At 37.8% G+C, this 15,227-nt stretch overlaps 2 protein-coding genes across 4 annotated transcripts; one reads left to right on the forward strand and one right to left on the reverse strand.

Annotated features, from left to right (window-relative positions):
- The first annotated feature begins 89 nt into the window (after positions 1-89).
- Positions 90-6,723, forward strand: LOC107573098 (signal recognition particle receptor subunit beta-like). 2 transcript variants are annotated; one of them, XM_016259537.1, is made up of 7 exons: positions 90-301; positions 1,436-1,530; positions 1,632-1,709; positions 2,710-2,792; positions 4,686-4,822; positions 5,101-5,155; positions 6,179-6,723. In XM_016259537.1, the coding sequence occupies exons 1-7, from the start codon at positions 157-159 to the stop codon at positions 6,387-6,389; spliced, it is 804 nt and encodes a 267-aa protein (XP_016115023.1). In that variant the 5' UTR covers positions 90-156; the 3' UTR covers positions 6,390-6,723. The 2 variants fall into 2 exon arrangements, with proteins under 2 accessions (XP_016115023.1, XP_016115024.1); XM_016259538.1 differs by lacking the exons at positions 90-301; positions 1,436-1,530; positions 1,632-1,709 and adding exons at positions 2,251-2,412; positions 2,514-2,591.
- Positions 6,724-11,905: 5,182 nt separating this feature from the next.
- neu4 (sialidase 4) lies at positions 11,906-15,024 on the reverse strand. 2 transcript variants are annotated; one of them, XM_016259536.1, is made up of 4 exons: positions 14,948-15,024; positions 13,722-13,934; positions 13,362-13,617; positions 11,906-12,886 (listed from the first exon to the last, which is right to left on the reverse strand). In XM_016259536.1, exons 2-4 carry the CDS (start codon positions 13,920-13,922, stop codon positions 12,042-12,044), a joined length of 1,302 nt encoding a protein of 433 aa, XP_016115022.1. In that variant the 5' UTR covers positions 13,923-13,934; positions 14,948-15,024; the 3' UTR covers positions 11,906-12,041. The 2 variants fall into 2 exon arrangements, with proteins under 2 accessions (XP_016115022.1, XP_016115021.1); XM_016259535.1 differs by having other exon boundaries at positions 14,959-15,003.
- Positions 15,025-15,227: the final 203 nt, after the last annotated feature.

Consider the following 15,227-nt stretch of genomic DNA (forward strand, 5'->3'; position numbering starts at 1 on the left):
AGGTGAGCTCATTAATATTAATCAACCTCCGTACCTCAAGATTGGTCAGTAACGGCCGCGTATGCTCATTAATATTCATGACGTAAGCCGTCACCACGCTGAAGCTAGTACACGTGTCGCTCACTTCCGCCGCGCACCGCTCATGTGCGTTCAAACATGGAGGAGCACAAGCTTCATGAAGACTTAGAGGACTTCTCCGAGGAGCAGCTCATGGAGAGTTTCATGAGAGAGGTTCTGAGTGAAGAGGCCGTTTTCATCATCGGGGTATTAGTGGCTTTAGCGCTCGTGATTCTCACTATCGGTAAGAAGAAGCAGCTTCGATCCAGAGGCATGTCAAAGCAAACATGCATACGAGACATTACTAGAATTAGTCAGCATAAGTATTATTATTATTGTTAAAGATGCTTGAGATGACCCACCTTAAGTGTGTTTGAGAAAGGGCTGTCTAACAGGCGACACGCCAATACTGATGTGATTTATTTGGCAGAAGTTAATTGAAAAATATTAACTTTTCATGGCATTGTTTTTTTTTTAAAAACATTTTCCCTTTACAGCAGTGCTTAACTTTGACCAGTACTGTAATTGTGCCACGCTGCCAACCCTGACATTTCAATATGATTTGTGCAACATATACATTTTAACATATTTTTGCCATGTTTTCCCTTTTTGTGTTTCAGTGAGCATGTTATAACATTTCTCTCCTTTAAAAGGGGTAATGAACCGCTTTAAATAATAATAATGTTAGTAGGATTTGTACATATTTTAGAAATGAAAGGCCATTTTCCACCTGATTTATCCGTCTGATTTAAGGGGCTTCAAGCTAAATGCCCTGCTGTGATTGAGTAACAGCTTTGCATATAAAGTAAGCATTACACCTGGAGCTCTTTAGAAAACAGCAAACAGTGTTATTTATAGTATTACATTAAAATCTACTCCCATTGCATAAAAGGTTGCAGTGCTGAGCATCGTAGCTGATCACCATTATGTCAAGATTGTCTGACGGTGCATAATCAATAACTTATATCATATGCATAACTGTTTGTGGACGGATCTTTCACGAGAGTGAAGCGACTGCTGAGAAACGTCTTTGAAAGATGTGACATCAAAACTAAAGACAACGATGGTAACACTCGACAAATAAAACCAACATTACAACATAAACCAACAACTCTAGAGCATGATCTATTCATGCTGGGAACCTTCAGAGTGCATCTGCACTGTAGAAACACAGCATGATGCTGTTTGTTCACAAGAATACAAGAAACTTGTGAAATTCATGCAGTTATTAACCTGGAATATGCTGTAATTTCACACTAAAATGTTTAACAGTGCATGTTTTATAGTGCTTAATGATACGGTAGAGAGAACGTCTTCAAACCCAAAATGCAGACAGCTTTCACGGTTTCACACCTTGTGCGTTTTCTGACGTATTTAGTGTTCTTTGGGAATTTCTGGGGCTCCAGTAAAGCCAGGAACGCTGTGCTGCTGCTGGGACTCTGTGACTCCGGGAAAACTCTTCTGTTCACTCGAGTGAGTAACTCCGCTTTCATCAAACGATTATACAGCGTAAGCATTCCCGCTCTTCCACAATACACTCATTAGATTGGAAATGATGTGCAGTGTTTTTCCAGTTATTACTAGGGACGTTTGTAAGAACGCAGACGTCCATCACGGAGAACAGCACCACATACAAGAGCAAAGATGACCGAGTAAGTCATTTAATATCACTTCTTATGCATCCATTACCACTGTGTGCACTTGAGCTGATTTTAAACATACAGAGTAACACTCTGAGAGTTTAATGGGAGAATTTATTTATAGTATTACATTAAAATCTACTCCCATTGCATAAAAGGTTGCAGTGCTGAGCATCGTAGCTGATCACCATTATGTCAAGATTGTCTGACGGTGCATAATCAATAACTTATTTCATATGCATAACTGTTTGTGGACGGATCTTTCACGAGAGTGAAGCGACTGCTGAGAAACGTCTTTGAAAGATGTGACATCAAAACTAAAGACAACGATGGTAACACTCGACAAATAAAACCAACATTACAACATAAACCAACAACTCTACAGCATGATCTATTCATGCTGGGAACCTTCAGAGTGCATCTGCACTGTAGAAACACAGCATGATGCTGTTTGTTCACAAGAATACAAGAAACTTGTGAAAGTCATGTAATTTCACACTAAAATGTTTAACAGTGCATGTTTTATAGTGCTTAATGATACGGTAGAGAGAACGTCTTCAAACCCAAAATGCAGACAGCTTTCACGGTTTCACACCTTGTGCGTTTTCTGACGTATTTAGTGTTCTTTGGGAATTTCTGGGGCTCCAGTAAAGCCAGGAACGCTGTGCTGCTGCTGGGACTCTGTGACTCCGGGAAAACTCTTCTGTTCACTCGAGTGAGTAACTCCGCTTTCATCAAACGATTATACAGCGTAAGCATTCCCGCTCTTCCACAATACACTCATTAGATTGGAAATGATGTGCAGTGTTTTTCCAGTTATTACTAGGGACGTTTGTAAGAACGCAGACGTCCATCACGGAGAACAGCACCACATACAAGAGCAAAGATGACCGAGTAAGTCATTTAATATCACTTCTTATGCATCCATTACCACTGTGTGCACTTGAGCTGATTTTAAACATACAGAGTAACACTCTGAGAGTTTAATGGGAGAATGTTTTTGGTATTGCAGGGCAGCAGTTGGACTCTTATCGATGTTCCTGGTCATGAAAGTTTAAGAGTTCAGATTGTGGAGAAGTACAAGGCCGTGGCTCAGTGAGTTATGAAGATAAATATGAGCTTTTCTGATTGAGGGTCCGTGCATGAAGGCCTGTTCACACTCAATGACAATATTGGTTGCATTGAAACAATGGGTTCCTCTGGTTCTGCTCACTGCGGGAACATTCACATGATGGCAGTCTGTTTTTGTAATATGAAGAACAGGCAGATTTTTTTCCCCTTTGGACTTCTAAAGCAGACTAAACAATCAATTAGAGATGAGCTTTTGGTTATGTTTCTCGAGCCACTGCTGCACATTAGTGGCTAAAGCCATTTTGCCAACTAGTGTAAGATGTTTCGAATCGTTTGAAGCAGCATCAACGCTCACAGGTAATGCAAACAGTCAATTCAATGCAAAAAGTTAATTATAGCATTACAATAAACCTTTCCCACAGTTTAAGTCCAAAGTAGACGAGACCGTGCATCTGCACTTTCTTTTTAAATTCACCATGAAGTCAGAATTTTTAATGGAATGTTACAGTGTTTATTATAAATGATTTGGTCTATAAAAAAAAAACACACACACACACACAACAATCCAATTAGGTCAGAGGAAAAGTCCCATTTTTTTTTGTCATTAGAGAACCAGTTTTTACTCTAATATACTGCACATTACAATAGGCAATTTCAGTTTTGTAATGTGCTGATAACCCACTTTCTGGGGGTCTTAAAAAAAGGTCCTCAGTATTTTTGTCTTGTTTTCCAGTACAAATATCTAAACATTCTTAAATCAAGTTACAGTTACTTCAATTGAGATGCAAAATGAATATGTGAAGTATGAATCTTTTTAAATTCACCATGAAGTCAGAATTTTTAATGGAATGTTACAGTGTTTATTATAAATGATTTGGTCTATAAAAAAAACACACACACACACACACAACAATCCAATTAGGTCAGAGGAAAAGTCCCATTTTTTTTTTTGTCATTAGAGAACCAGTTTTTACTCTAATATACTGCACATTACAATAGGCAATTTCAGTTTTGTAATGTGCTGATAACCCACTTTCTGGGGGTCTTAAAAAAAGGTCCTCAGTATTTTTGTCTTGTTTTCCAGTACAAATATCTAAACATTCTTAAATCAAGTTACAGTTACTTCAATTGAGATGCAAAATGAATATGTGAAGTATGAATAGGGTATGAAAATGTTTTTAACGAAAACGAAAATTTAAAGGAGACATATTATGCCCCTTTTTACAATATGTAATATAAGTCTCTGGTGTCCCCAGAATGTGTATGTGAAGTTTCAGCTCAAAATACTCCACAGATCATTTATTATATCATTTTGAAAATGCCTATTTTGAGTGGAAGCAGAAACACGCTGTTTTTCGGGCCTGTCTCTTTAAATGCAAATGAGCTGCCGCTCAAATAATTTTTGCTGTAGAGTGTTCAATTTATTTTTTTTACATTTTCTGAACTTATTCTGAAAGTAATAAGTCTTAAATTTACCTTATGAAACCTGGAGAAACCCTGATTTGATCATATATGTTTATATAACTGTAAACTGTTAGAATTTGATGGCAAGTGCAGCTGTGTTTTGTAATTTGTTTGGACTATGGGGTACATATAGACACAAAATCAGATTTATGCACCAGTGCACTTTACTTCACTCGTCTCAGATTCTGTATTCCTGAAAATGCACCATAAACAGCTGCTTGATCAGCAACCTGTCATTGTTTCACATGGAGTTGCATGACTCTCTTCTTGCTCTCCTATGAAATTGCTGTTCAGTTAGTCCGCATTCACACCAGTGTAAATAGATGTTCAATTGTTGATCAAAATTTCTAGCTGCTGGGTACATATATATATAAGACCATTTTCTGGACAGCTTCAGGATGCGCTTGGTTGAGTACGTCTTTCCAGGATTTCCGCTCCTCCGTTGTGTTGCAGAGCCATTTTGTTTGTGGTGGACAGCAGCATCTTCCAGAAGGAGGTCAGAGATGTGGCTGAGTTTCTCTACTCCATCCTCACAGACAACATAGTGGCAAAAAATGCCCCGACACTTGTGGTAGCCTGCAACAAACAAGGTTATTGCTGAATATAACATTCAAAATTATTTTACAAGGTGCTTTTATTATGTAGTCTGCAGAATAGCATTGCTTTGATTAGAAAATTTAGTGGGAATGTAAGTGCAGTGCAGCAGCATTTATTTGCATTGACTTGCTTTAATATGTTTGCGTAGTGAGTCAATGTCGGACACCACTGATGATTGCTTTATAAAAATATTTGCAAATGTATTTTGGTTTTCAAAAATGGGATTTCATATGTCTGTAGTACATGCTTGTTTTCTTTTTTTTTATTGTAGATATCTCTATGGCAAAATCAGCCAAATTAATTCAGCAGCAGTTGGAGAAGGAGTTGTGAGTATCCACTTATTTCTGTTTCAGTGATGTAGTTAAAGTGCCCACACTGTGCTCATTTATAGTTCATCATTTTGTTTTTGGGCTCTGCCCTAAATAACACGAGTCACATTATTTTTGTAATACTGTACATTATTGCAGCACCTCTTTTCACATTCTGCCTGAAACGCTCCGTTTAGTTCCTGTCTCTTCAAAGCCCACTCAGCTTTGATTGGTCAACCAAGTATCCGCTCCTGAGGCTTCATGACCAGCTATAAACAGTATTATATCTATGATAACTGTGACATTGTTATTGTAAATCAAGGTGGGGATTATGCAAATGTGCAACATGTTGAAGTAGCCAAATCACGGAAATAATGGCGGGACTAGTGTTTTCTGTAGGAGAGATGAACTCTCTTTGGCGTGGGCTTTGTAAATGTGCAGATGCTTTACATTGTAGATATCTCTATGGCAAAATCAGCCAAATTAATTCAGCAGCAGTTGGAGAAGGAGTTGTGAGTATTCACTTATTTCTGTTTCAGTGATATAGTTAAAGTGCCCACACTGTGCTCATTTATAGTTCATCATTTTGTTTTTGGGCTCTGCCCTAAATAACACGAGTCACATTATTTTTGTAATACTGTACATTATTGCAGCACCTCTTTTCACATTCTGCCTGAAACGCTCCGTTTAGTTCCTGTCTCTTCAAAGCCCACTCAGCTTTGATTGGTCAACCAAGTATCCGCTCCTGAGGCTTCATGACCAGCTATAAACAGTATTATATCTATGATAACTGTGACATTGTTATTGTAAATCAAGGTGGGGATTATGCAAATGTGCAACATGTTGAAGTAGCCAAATCACGGAAATAATGGCGGGACTAGTGTTTTCTGTAGGAGAGATGAACTCTCTTTGGCGTGGGCTTTGTAAATGTGCAGATGCTTTACATGCACAAGATGCTTTTCTGTGAAACCTCTAGCAACATGTCATATGTGTTGCTGTTACTTGTAATGGATTGATTGTAGGTTTGTGTCTTCTCCACAGGAATACTCTGAGATTGACGCGTTCTGCGGCTCTCTCCTCTCAGGACGGGGCTGTTGGGGGCTCGGTGTATCTGGGTAAGAAAGGCAAAGATTTCGAGTTCTCTCAGCTGCCCAATCGGGTGGAGTTCATTGAGTGCAGCGCACTTGGAAGCAAAGGAGAAGATGGAGATGCTGATATTCACACTCTAGAGAATTGCCTGACCAAGATCTGAAGAGCTTAAATCTCGACAACTGGAATTAAGCTAATTTATAAACTTGTGATGTAGAGCTTTTTTTGTCATCTCTGGAATTTTCTTTCAGTGTTGTTGTACCAATCCAACAGTATACAGCATGTCCTAACAGATACTGCACATTGTGTATTCAACCAGAATCAATGTATATTGTATGAATGAAAACATTGGCACTTCTATTTGCCTTAGTGTTTTCGCTTTCACTCCACGGCTCTTTTTGAGTTCAAACTTGTGCCAGGTCAACATTTTACTTCTATTCAACTGTGTTGTGTTTGCAAGTGAGACTGTAAATTATATTAAAGACGGCTTATGAATACTAGTTTTCATGGTGCTTTTCCAAAGTTTTGTGGCTAAAAAGTTCAAATGTTTTGGCTATACTTTGAAGTTTATTTTAAGGGAGTATTGCAGGTTGAAAACATGTTAAGCTCTTTGTTTTAAGCAATAAGATTTTGGTCATATAGGCCACCCCTACTCGTCCTATCTATTGACAGACCAAATGAGAACAGTTTGGTGCATCAACATGAATTGCACAGCTTTTTGCCAGCATAACCTAGAGATGAGTTGAACTAAATTTGGCTATTTTCTTGTCAAGCTAGAAAGAGATTTTTCTAAAAATTCTCAATTGAAGTCTAGTTGGTGCAAATCTGAGTGATTGGTGGTGCTAAATGGTTTGAGATAGAGACCTCAATTTTTTTACAAGGTATATTTATAATCTTCCCAATAAGTGTGCCAAATTTCATGATTTTTCTGCAAACAGCTCTTTGGGGTGCCATGGACTCAACAGTAGAAGGACCATAAAGCTCCAGAATCTATAGCTCGTTTCTACTTTGCATTGGCCCTTATGAAAATGTACCGTTGTTCTTCCACAATATCTATACTTGAAAAATTTCTGGACCATCTGGATATTCCACATCACCCTCCAACATCAATTCTGTTGCTTTTACTGCCATTTACAAACTCTCCCGCATGGCCTCATGGGATAGTAACGAATCTCTGGCATGTACATGACAGAAGCTCAGTGAAGTTAATTTTAGGATTACTGGGATTTCAGACACTCTGCTCATTTCTCCTGAATGATAATAGCTATTTATCTTGACACGTCTGGCTGAGGTTGAGCCACGAGTAAATGCACCTGCTCTGAGCTCGTGTTACAAAAAAACGGTCCACCCAGTTTAAAAGGAGTGCGGTTTCATCATGTTTTACCTTTGATAGTTCTTATGTGCAACAATGGCCTTGCAAAATCTAACAGATTTCACCAACTCTTCAGTTCACCTCAAACTAAATCTGGTCACATAAACAATAAAAACCCACAGTAACATGCAACCATTTAGTCACCCTGAAAAATGCCAAAATCAGACCAAAAGATGAACAATAACAAACACCGTTGGCAGTTTCCACAGCTATACCTGCACAATGGTAAACAAATTATTTCATTCATCATTACATTCGGGTCTGCCTTGTCCTGTTGCTTCTCGATTTTTAATTAGTAATGCACTGATCTTGATTTTCAGGGCAAAAATACATTGCATTTCTCCAGTCTTTGTACTGTATTTCTTGTACTTATTTTTCTGTTACTTTCGTGAGCAACTGGGACAGTGATAAAGAAAAATTCATCATGTCTGAGTCTGTAAACAAAGGCCAGAGATGCTGAAGATGAACGCAAAGTGGAGAAAATACTCTACAGGCAGAGTAAGCTCACTGTTCACGACACTCGAAAGGGAACTGACAGTTTTCAGAAAAGTTTTGATGGCAATGCCATTTTCTTTTATGCTTACCTCCATTTTAAAGTAGTGTTTATAAGTGCAGCACTTTGGCAGTTTCCACAGCTATACCTGCACAATGGTAAACAAATTATTTCATTCATCATTACATTCGGGTCTGCCTTGTCCTGTTGCTTCTCGATTTTTAATTAGTAATGCACCGATCTTGATTTTTCAGGGCAAAAATACATTGCATTTCTCCAGTCTTTGTACTGTATTTCTTGTACTTATTTTTCTGTTACTTTCGTGAGCAACTGGGATAGTGATAAAGAAAAATTCATCATGTCTGAGTCTGTAAACAAAGGCCAGAGATGCTGAAGATGAACGCAAAGTGGAGAAAATACTCTACAGGCAGAGTAAGCTCACTGTTCACGACACTCGAAAGGGAACTGACAGTTTTCAGAAAAGTTTTGATGGCAATGCCATTTTCTTTTATGCTTACCTCCATTTTAAAGTAGTGTTTATAAGTGCAGCACTCCTTTTTTTACAGCGGTAACCAAGGAAACATATCGCTGCTGTTCCATAAGCGCCACCTGCTGGCATGGAGTGATTACGTGTCTCATGCAGCTCATCTGCTGTTTTTGTTTCATGCAGATAATCTTGAAATTATACAATAATTCAAATCAAAAACAACTGCTCATGCAACATGTGTAGCATCTTTGTTTGGATTAAAATGCAGTGGTTGCCTCTAATTTCAAATGGCTGCATTTTTGTTTGTTTGTTCAGTTTGCCATTTATAGAGAAAATAAACAATAAATAAATTTGCTTTGAAAAAAAAAGAGGAATTGGCCATGAAAAATTATGATCGGTGCATCACTAATTAAAATACTAAATAAATTGGAAGTACAATCTGGGCTACCTTTTTCTATTAATTCTTCAATAGGTAGATCTTGTCTTTCATAAAGGCCGAAGTCAGGGTCTTGGGCTTATAAAGGTTAGTGACCACTGATCTAAACTTTTCTTAAGACAGTCAGTTCTCCTCGGAGATACATTAATTTAAACCCAACGCCCAATTAAATTATTTTGGTTCGATTTATGGCCGATATACAGGTACATCTCTATTTTCAATGTTTTATTATTTTTAATTTAACTATCTAGCTATCTATCTATCAATCAGTCATTTTACTCAGTGTTTTCATGCTTAAAGTTTTGGACAGAAAACGTTAAACTTTTTGGTAGCAGTACAAGACGTGGCCAGCTGACGAGATGCATATGATATTCAAGTTACATAAAACTATAAAGCACCCCAGCCAAAGTCAAAATTTTTTTATTATTATTTTTTTTTTTTACATGCAGGACATATTGGCACTTCTTGAAGGTATTCGTCAGATATTTTGTAATTTGCTTGATGCATGCCTGTGCACCAATAATGAACACAGCCCAAGCCATGATGTCCAATTTGTGAACAAATAACTCTGATGCACCAGTTCTTTTTAATTCATGAAAGATCCTCAGAAAGATTGTGACTTGCCTGTTTGATTCACAGTCACTCAGTCAGAAAATCATTTGGAGCTCTCAAGAGGTTCGAAACTAACTTTCTGCCACACCTGCCAATGGCCAGTGTCCTGAGAAAATCACCCAGCCAACATTATTATTATTATTTTTTTACCAGCAAGGAAACTATTTACATTATTTGATTAGAAGAGGAGTTACTACTATTGCTACATTTAAAAATATATCCAGGTATAATAATAGTAGTATTAAATGTTATTTTATAGAGCAAAATTGTAACAAATTACAATACTAAAATGTACGCCTTGTCTTCGCTTTCAAACCACAGACCTTCAAGCTTCTCTTTAGTTGACAACATATTTATAAATGATTCTCAGTATAAATTTTGGGAAGGTGGTTGGTGTGTTGCCTTTTATAAATGCATGGAGCAAAAACATGGACCTGCGATACAAAGATTTTTCCCTATATTAATTGATTACAGCCTTAAACAGTAATCCTTCACAGCACTCATAACTGATGAACTCAGGAAATGACTAAAGTCAAAACCAACACCTCAGAAAGCCGCAAACTGCTGTCATCATCACTCTCCTCTTCACTCTGTCCTCCACCAGTGACTGCTGATGACTGACACCGATTTCACTGATAATCAGCATAACAAGGGGCCTCATAGGGCTGGGCGATAAACAATATCATATCAAGACTGTATCATATCAATTAGGGCTGCACGATTAATCGAATGCGATTGTCATGTGCATTTTGTTAGTAAAGCCGGTTCTGTAATCAGTAGTAAATCATCATCACGTGCTTTCAGATGGAGCAGCATTTACTACACATAGCCGTAGTTCACTGACAAGTTACGCAAAAAAATCGCAGACGATTATATTGCGCGATTCTGAAATCGTTCGCGATAATGACAGCTGTTTGCGTAGCTTCTCAGTGAACTACGGCTCTGTGAAGTAAATGCTGCTCTGTCTTGAAAGCATGTGAAAATACCACATTTAATAGCATATTTTTACTCCAAACTAACTTCATAACGTCAGTCGAGTGTTGTAATAAATCCTTCTGTGAGATGATGTGGCTTCTTACACAGAATAAGGCACACAACATATTTCATAGTATTTAAGCAGTGATAAAGGCATTGCATTATAAATATACTTTATTTGAATGAAAATGATGTAGCGTCTGGACCAATCAAATACACAATTTTTCATTTGATTTAACAAATCAGTTCTTCATTAGATTAACAAATCGCCACAGTCCCCTCACCCAATAAACTGGATGCCAGGATGTCTGCAAATGACACCAAACCATGGCAACCCTGACACCAGATACTTTTACGACCTCATAAAATGATCACAGAATTCTCACTTTGGGGCGAACTATCCTTTTAATATGTCATGAAAGGAAAGACTAGAGTTTTTTTCTCTCTTTTTTTTAATGGATTAAACTGATTTTCTTTTGTAAACAATCAACCAGACTCCTAATAAGTGCAATGATTGTGTCAATTAGTGCTGTGCCAGTGCAGCCATTATAAGGCAGTGCATTATTCATAGTCAACACATCTACTTGATCTTTATTATAACGCACATTTTAGAATAGATAGAACTGCAACTAAACACATTAAACGTGAACGCCAATCGTCTTCACTGAGACTTTTGACCATAACCTGGATAGCGAATTAAATGTGTTCTTCTATTACATTTTTGTTAGCGATTCTATTTTCCTCCACACAAACAATGATTATTAAACTTCACAAATCTGTAATGAGTTGCAGTCACTCGTGTGTGAGATGATGACGTACGTTTCAGGTCCGTGTCGCCCTCTGATGACGTTGCAAGCGTGTTATGTCATGATTCAGAATAATTTTCATGTTGTTGTTGTTGTTATTTAATATTTTAATTATTGTGATATATAGTACATATATGGATAAACTATCACAATAATTAACATTTTAAATAAACAACAACATGACAATTAATATATAACTCATCACACAAAACAAAATAACAGTTGTTGGATAATCCAACAACAAGGTAAAGTTCACTTACAGTACTTTCTCAACAGCACTGAGAACATTTAATAAAAACATGCAATATTCAAAATAAGTATATTGTGTTTGTTTATATTTGTGACTTTGATGAAGATTACATTTAATGATCAAAAATGCAGAAAGCTAATTCCAAAGGGTTCACAATTTTTTTTACAGAAAAGAAAAGAAAAATTCATATGACCAATTTTTAACTATTAAAGCAAATTTTGTCAAATCAAAATTTTAATTCTGGCTTAGACAGATACAACAGATAGATATATAGGTAGATTATGATAGAAATAGATTCAGATGAAATTCAGAGTCATTAATTGAAAGGGAGCTATTCTTTTATTCAATCCTTCTGAAACGTATCCAGTCCTGTTGCACACACAATCAGCAGACAAAGCAGCACTCCCACAATCCTTTCCTCTTTCTGAGCCCTTTTCTTTTTTGGTTGTTGTGGGGAAGGTGGTCGATTAGCTCATACAGTGTGAAGATGCAGAAGGAAATCTCATCATAAGCTGTCTTTGTGCCGTTCTCAAAAAGGCAGGCAAAGACAGGGACCGTTGGGGCATCAGTAGACATCTCAACATAGGCCAAGTCTGAATATGCACTAGGGCCTGCATATATGATCCAAGGTCCTGACCAGCTGTCTGGGTCTCGAGGCAGAAGACTGAGGTAAACACCGAGGTCACGACGGGCTTTTGAGCAGGTGGGGTGAGTATATATCACCCATGTTGGTGGAAGGAAGTTCGGTGGTGACATGCTGACTGCACGTGGGGTGTAGATGGACCTCAACTGTCTCAGAAAGTGTTGGGATTGCCCGAGCTTGTAGATTGGCGCTGGAAATCCAATTACACTGCCATGGCACCCATTCTTCGGCTCCACTAGTTTATACACCAGCTGGCCATTGTGAAAAACAGCACCATTATCAAAGCTAACAGCTTGCACACGGCAACCTGATACACTCCGGGCATTGCAGTACAAAAAGTTGACTCCATTTTCCTCATCTACTGACACCATCTGACACTCCACACTCTCTGGCGTGGACAACGCCTCTCCAAAATGCCACGCTGTTCCATGCGTGTCACTATAAAAACAAAACGAGTGTGACGAAGTCTTGCACTTCCTGCCAAAGCAATTTCTGCAGTCAATATGGTAGGCATAAGCAGGGATTATTAGCCTTCCAGATTTTAATTGGGTTCCGTGACCTGGACCCACAGCAAAAGTGGCCCACTCTGTGAAAATAAACACACACACACACACACAGACACAGCGGTTTTAGAAAATCTGTGACATACATGTGGTCACATGGTTTATGAAAAGTTTTCTAGTACAAAATATCAAGCAAAATAGATCAATCTGAAAATGAAGGCTGCAGTCTGTAACAGGCTGCTCAGACAAACAACATTTTACTGTTTACACCCTCAGCAAGAAACAGTTCACCCAAAAATGAAAATTCTACATGAAAAAAACACAATGTGCAGTGATTGTGTTGAGTTCACCCAACCAGATATTCACTGAATTATACATTTGTGTTCCACAGAAGAAAGAAAGTCATTTGGGTTTGGAACAACATCAGGATGAGTAAATGATGTTGTTAATTTTTGGGTGGACTATACCCCTGATATGAGAGACTATTTTAACATCAATTTTAAAATACACACATAACCTTCACATATCCAGAAAGGAATATGATCTATCAGACTTTACCTTTAATGGTGTCCCCTATGAGCGTCCTGGTAAGGTCTGTAACAGAGCTCCAGGTGTCCCCTTGGTCACTGCTGGACACATAGCAAAGACGAGTCACGTTCTTTCCTGTAATTAACTGGTAAGACTCAGAGGTGTGACCCAGAACAGCAATGAAAAACAAGAAGACTGTGCCAGTAAACTCATCGTAAACGGGGCAGGGGTTCATTGAGCGGTAGCCCTCCAGGCGAGCTGTACTCAACACCTCCATGTCTTTCCACTGAGGAAGAAACGGACATCATTTTCATGACAGATGCTTTTTTTTTTTAATTATTAAATTCTATAAGTTATAATAGTGTCAACATATATTAGAACCAATCTTACTTCCACATAGTTTTTATAAAAAGTGCCTTTGCGCATGACCAGCAGATGTGCTTGAGCATCTGCCGGAGTCAGTCTCTCCTCACAGAAGGCCAAGAAACAGCTGTAACGAGGCATGTAGATCAAAGCAGGCACACGGTATGTAACTCCACTCGGCTCCTTTTGGAAAAGCACGGATCGTGCTGGGAAGTATTGAGTTCCCATAGCCCTGCATAACTAAAAAACAGTTCAAGTCAGTACCCTTTAGCAGTTATCATTTCAAAATCAGTGGGCTCATTTTTAAAAGATCAGTGCATCCATAAATATTTCCCCTCCAAGTTTAACGTCAATGATGCCAAACAGCATTGATTTTTCACATCATGAAGAATCACCTGCAGAAGCGAGAACTTAAACTTCTGTCTCTTTCTCACATAGCATTATCAGATAATTTCAGAAGACCTGGAATACAGCATACAAATCTTTTAGATTAATTTTACAATAACTTTATGCTGCTTTATGGGTCTTTTTTGTGATTTACAACTGGTTACCATCTCCTTTTCATCATGTGGAAAAAAGTAGCATGGATATTCTGCTGAATATCTCCTGCTGTCACATAGGTAATGACTTTTTAATTAATTACAAACAAAAACAAAAGTCTTTCAACTTTTAAAGAAGTGAAGTTACTGAAGCTCTTGGGTGCGGTGCTGAAAAAAAAGTGCAGACATACAAAATACATGCAGAAATTGTAACATTTGCTCAGAGTCAGTGTGAACTATTGTGTTAAAAGAAAGACAGTTGCACAGTGCGACAGAAAGCCTAGTTCATGTCAGCGTTTTTACAAAAAGGCTTCTGGCTTTTAACTCAACGGACTGCTGAAAAGCAAAACCTGACAAGCTTTGTAATGGTTCTTTCTTCACAATAGTTTTTTCATCACAACTATAGATAGTATTAAATACTTTACACTAACGATATTCCACAGAAAAAAAACATTCTATTGACTTGCTGTGATAATTTTTGATATTGCTGTGATAATTCCAATATTCACTGTGAATCAACAGAAAATGTCTCTTTTTACGATGACAAAAACACTCATGTCTACAAAATCCGCTTTCTAGTGTGAACAATTATAAGCAGTTTCACAGTCTTGGCTTTTTGGTAATCTTTTAAAACACATTTTCATTTTATTAAAAAACATTTTAAAGTAATGTAACAACAAACCATTTAGCTAAAATAAATCAATAATCACCTACAGGGTACTCACAGCAAACAGGCAGGACACACTAGTGCAGCGAAATGAGAAGTGTGGTAGATATGCGGATGTGTGAGGGCAAGAGGTTGCAAGTGTGTGAAAGTGCATGTGTTAGTCTGTGACAAGTGCACAATATAGCATTGACTTGTCTGTTAGATGGTGATCCATTCAGTGCCATGTTCGCTATTTGTGCATTGACCTAGAAGTGGGCTTGACTTGTCAACGCCACTGCAGACAGAATGAAAATCTGAATCTGTATATTTATTTATTATTATTATTTG

The sequence above is a fragment of the Sinocyclocheilus grahami genome, unplaced genomic scaffold, assembly GCF_001515645.1.
Source record: "Sinocyclocheilus grahami isolate Dianchi unplaced genomic scaffold, SAMN03320097.WGS_v1.1 scaffold1867.1, whole genome shotgun sequence".
NCBI classification, from domain to species: Eukaryota; Metazoa; Chordata; class Actinopteri; order Cypriniformes; family Cyprinidae; genus Sinocyclocheilus; species Sinocyclocheilus grahami.

What these genes read in the sequence shown, in the direction of transcription:
- LOC107573098 (XM_016259537.1), top strand. Translation starts at nt 157, where the DNA reads ATGGAGGAGCACAAGCTTCATGAAGACTTAGAGGACTTCTCCGAGGAG. An exon ending in GCTCGTGATTCTCACTATCG is followed by an intron (nt 302 to 1,435) that starts GTAAGAAGAAGC and finishes TGACGTATTTAG; the next exon opens with TGTTCTTTGGGAATTTCTGG. An exon ending in AAGTACAAGGCCGTGGCTCA is followed by an intron (nt 2,793 to 4,685) that starts GTGAGTTATGAA and finishes GTTGTGTTGCAG; the next exon opens with AGCCATTTTGTTTGTGGTGG.
- neu4 (XM_016259536.1), bottom strand. Translation starts at nt 13,922, where the DNA reads ATGGGAACTCAATACTTCCCAGCACGATCCGTGCTTTTCCAAAAGGAG. An exon ending in TTTATAAAAACTATGTGGAA is followed by an intron (nt 13,618 to 13,721) that starts GTAAGATTGGTT and finishes TTTCTTCCTCAG; the next exon opens with TGGAAAGACATGGAGGTGTT. An exon ending in CATAGGGGACACCATTAAAG is followed by an intron (nt 12,887 to 13,361) that starts GTAAAGTCTGAT and finishes TTATTTTCACAG; the next exon opens with AGTGGGCCACTTTTGCTGTG.